The sequence below is a fragment of the Merops nubicus genome, unplaced genomic scaffold, assembly GCF_000691845.1.
Source record: "Merops nubicus isolate BGI_N331 unplaced genomic scaffold, ASM69184v1 scaffold486, whole genome shotgun sequence".
Taxonomy (NCBI): domain Eukaryota; kingdom Metazoa; phylum Chordata; class Aves; order Coraciiformes; family Meropidae; genus Merops; species Merops nubicus.
The window spans coordinates 2,669-5,205 of NW_008616687.1; the positions used below are offsets into that span (position 1 = coordinate 2,669).

At 40.0% G+C, this 2,537-nt stretch overlaps 1 protein-coding gene across 1 annotated transcript; it reads right to left on the reverse strand.

Annotated features, from left to right (window-relative positions):
* Positions 1–910: 910 nt before the first annotated feature.
* Positions 911–1,846, reverse strand: LOC103775432 (olfactory receptor 6Y1-like). The gene has a single exon (XM_008942885.1). It carries the CDS (start codon positions 1,844–1,846, stop codon positions 911–913), a length of 936 nt encoding a protein of 311 aa, XP_008941133.1.
* Between the last annotated feature and the right edge of the window lie 691 nt (positions 1,847–2,537).

A 2,537-nucleotide genomic window follows, 5' to 3' on the forward strand; every position in this document is an offset into this window, starting at 1 on the left:
GGTACCTTTTCACCTGGAGACACTTCTAACTAATAACCAGATTTTCTCACAGATAATCAGTGTTTAACTCAGCTGTATCAGCTGGGTCTCTAGACTCCTTCATATTCGATGGGAAGACTTGGTCTGTAGCCTCTGTGTCAGAGCTTAAGGTCATGACTCCTGTTGGAATACAGGATCCAAGGCTCATGCAGCCTGCAGGAAACACTGAAGTGATCTATCCTGTCTGTTGTGTCTGAATCTCTCCTTGGAGTGAATTGTTTGGTATGCCCAGGTACCGGACTCCTGGTGTGAACCAAACTAAGTCCAAGTGACACTGTAGCTATGCCACAGCGTGAGCTACTCCCTCTGTTGCTACATTAGACAAGTTGATTCCTTCAGAGGATGTTTCATTTTATCCTAAATCAGGTATCTAAGAAAGTTAAGATTATTCATTATTTTCCGTTTCCTATTTCTTTCCAGGGACAGTAGCAGAATCTCAGAATAAATACATCAGATGGAGATAGTTGCATTTTACATTTTACATGCCTTCCAGTATCCCACCCAGTGTTTTCTGGACATAGTAATCTATCAAGGGCAAACAAAATCTGGGGTTCAGTTTCTACCATTGCCAGACCTTCTCTTTAAAAGAGGAGCACTCATTCAGTTGAATACTTTTAAAAAAGATGCGCAACATAGAACATGGGGGAAAGCAAGCAAAAAAAAGCCCTAAACCACAGTATATACAGAGATCCAGCTTAGATTTATCGAGCTCTGGTTACTGACCAGACCTCAGTAAGGTTACAGGATGTGTGAACAGGAGAGTTTCACTTCAGTGTGGATTAAGTTCTGGACCTTCTGACTTTAGTTCATCAGTACTGCCAGTTGATCTTCATGAGGAAAGCACCTTCTCCAGAAGCCTTTAGTTGATTTCTTAGATGTGTCTTGTGGAAGTAAAGCTCTTCCTCAGGGCAAACCTGACTTCTTTGTTTCTAAGACAATAGATGAGAGGATTGAGAAGTGGCACAACTACTGTGTACAAGACTGATACCAGCTTGTTAGCACTGTAGGTATACATGACCTTAGGGTGGGTGTAAGTGAAAAGAGTGGTGGAGTAGAACAATATCACTACTGTCAAGTGGGAGCTGCAGGTGGAAAAGGCCTTTCTCCTCCCCTGAGAAGAAGGGATCTTCAACACGGTGAACATGATGAAAATATAGGAGATGACCACAGTACACAGAGGCACCATGATGACCAGCAGAGCCAAGATGAAGTCCACTAGCTCAGCCAAAGAGGAATTGCTGCAGGAGATATTCAGTAGGGGTGAAATATCACAAAAATAGTGATTAATTTTGTATACATCACAGAATGAGAGCTGGGCTATAAAGCTCAGCTTGATGGAAGAAGTGGTCAAACCACACATCCAACAGCCAGCTGTCAGCTGAGCACAGAACTGGGGATTCATGACGAGTGAATATCGAAGAGGTTTGCATATGGCCAAGAAACGGTCATAGGCCATGACAGCTAACAGAATATATTCAGTACAAACAAAAGTCACAAAGAAATACAGCTGTGTCATGCACCCCTGGAATGAGATATGTTTGTCTTGAGAGAGGGAATCTATGATCATCTTCGGCTCAATGGCAGAAACATACCAGATCTCTAAGAAAGACAGATTTCCTAGGAAGAAATACATGGGTTTTTGCAGACTGTGGTTAGTTCTGATGAGGAGAATGATAAGGAAGTTTTCCAACACAGTTAATAAATAGGCTAGAAGTAAAACACAGAAGAGGAGCAGCTGCAGTTCAGCATTGGTGGGAAAACCCAGGAGAATGAAATACATGACACGAGTTTCATTCCTCCCACCCATCCTGTAGGGGAAAGATAAGCGTTATCCACCTGTAATAAATTAATACAATGAAACCTAACCAGACAGGCTTAAGTTCATAGCAATATGTTACACCATCACTTAAGTCACTATAAAAGTTCAGATTATTTGTTTCTGGGTTTCTAGAATTCAATTGTGTGAAATTCATCTACTCAATTAAGAATTTTTAATTGTAAAAATGTAAGCATGCTTTTTACTTTATGCTTCATGGAAATAAATAGGCACTACCAGTCCTATTTCATCTAAGACAGAGGTCTAAAATAAGCCAGGAGAATCAAGCCATTATATTGCACACCCAGTATAAAGAAAGTTAGGTAATGAGCTTATAGATAGACATTCACATGACCTCTGTTTTGGTTTCTACATCTATAGATTTCTAAAGTCATACCATGAATATCCCATGAACTGTAACGAAAATGCAAAGTACCACACAGATATATATAATTTGATATAAAAAAACCTCCAAACACATCTGAAGGACCCCATTTCTATGGCTAGCTCTGAAAAGACTCATGTCCACATAAGGCTTATTGATATATAAATGTACACATAGCATCCCAGATAAAGCATAAGTCCAAGCTTATTCTAGTTCTGGGTCTCATTTTTTTTTGGTAGTTAGAACACATTGTTCATTCAAAAATAAGAATGTCTCAGCCTGCGCTATGAAAAACAG

Bases quoted from the DNA above. Each gene is read 5' to 3' on its own strand.
- LOC103775432 (XM_008942885.1), bottom strand. From the start codon at position 1,846: ATGGGTGGGAGGAATGAAACTCGTGTCATGTATTTCATTCTCCTGGGT.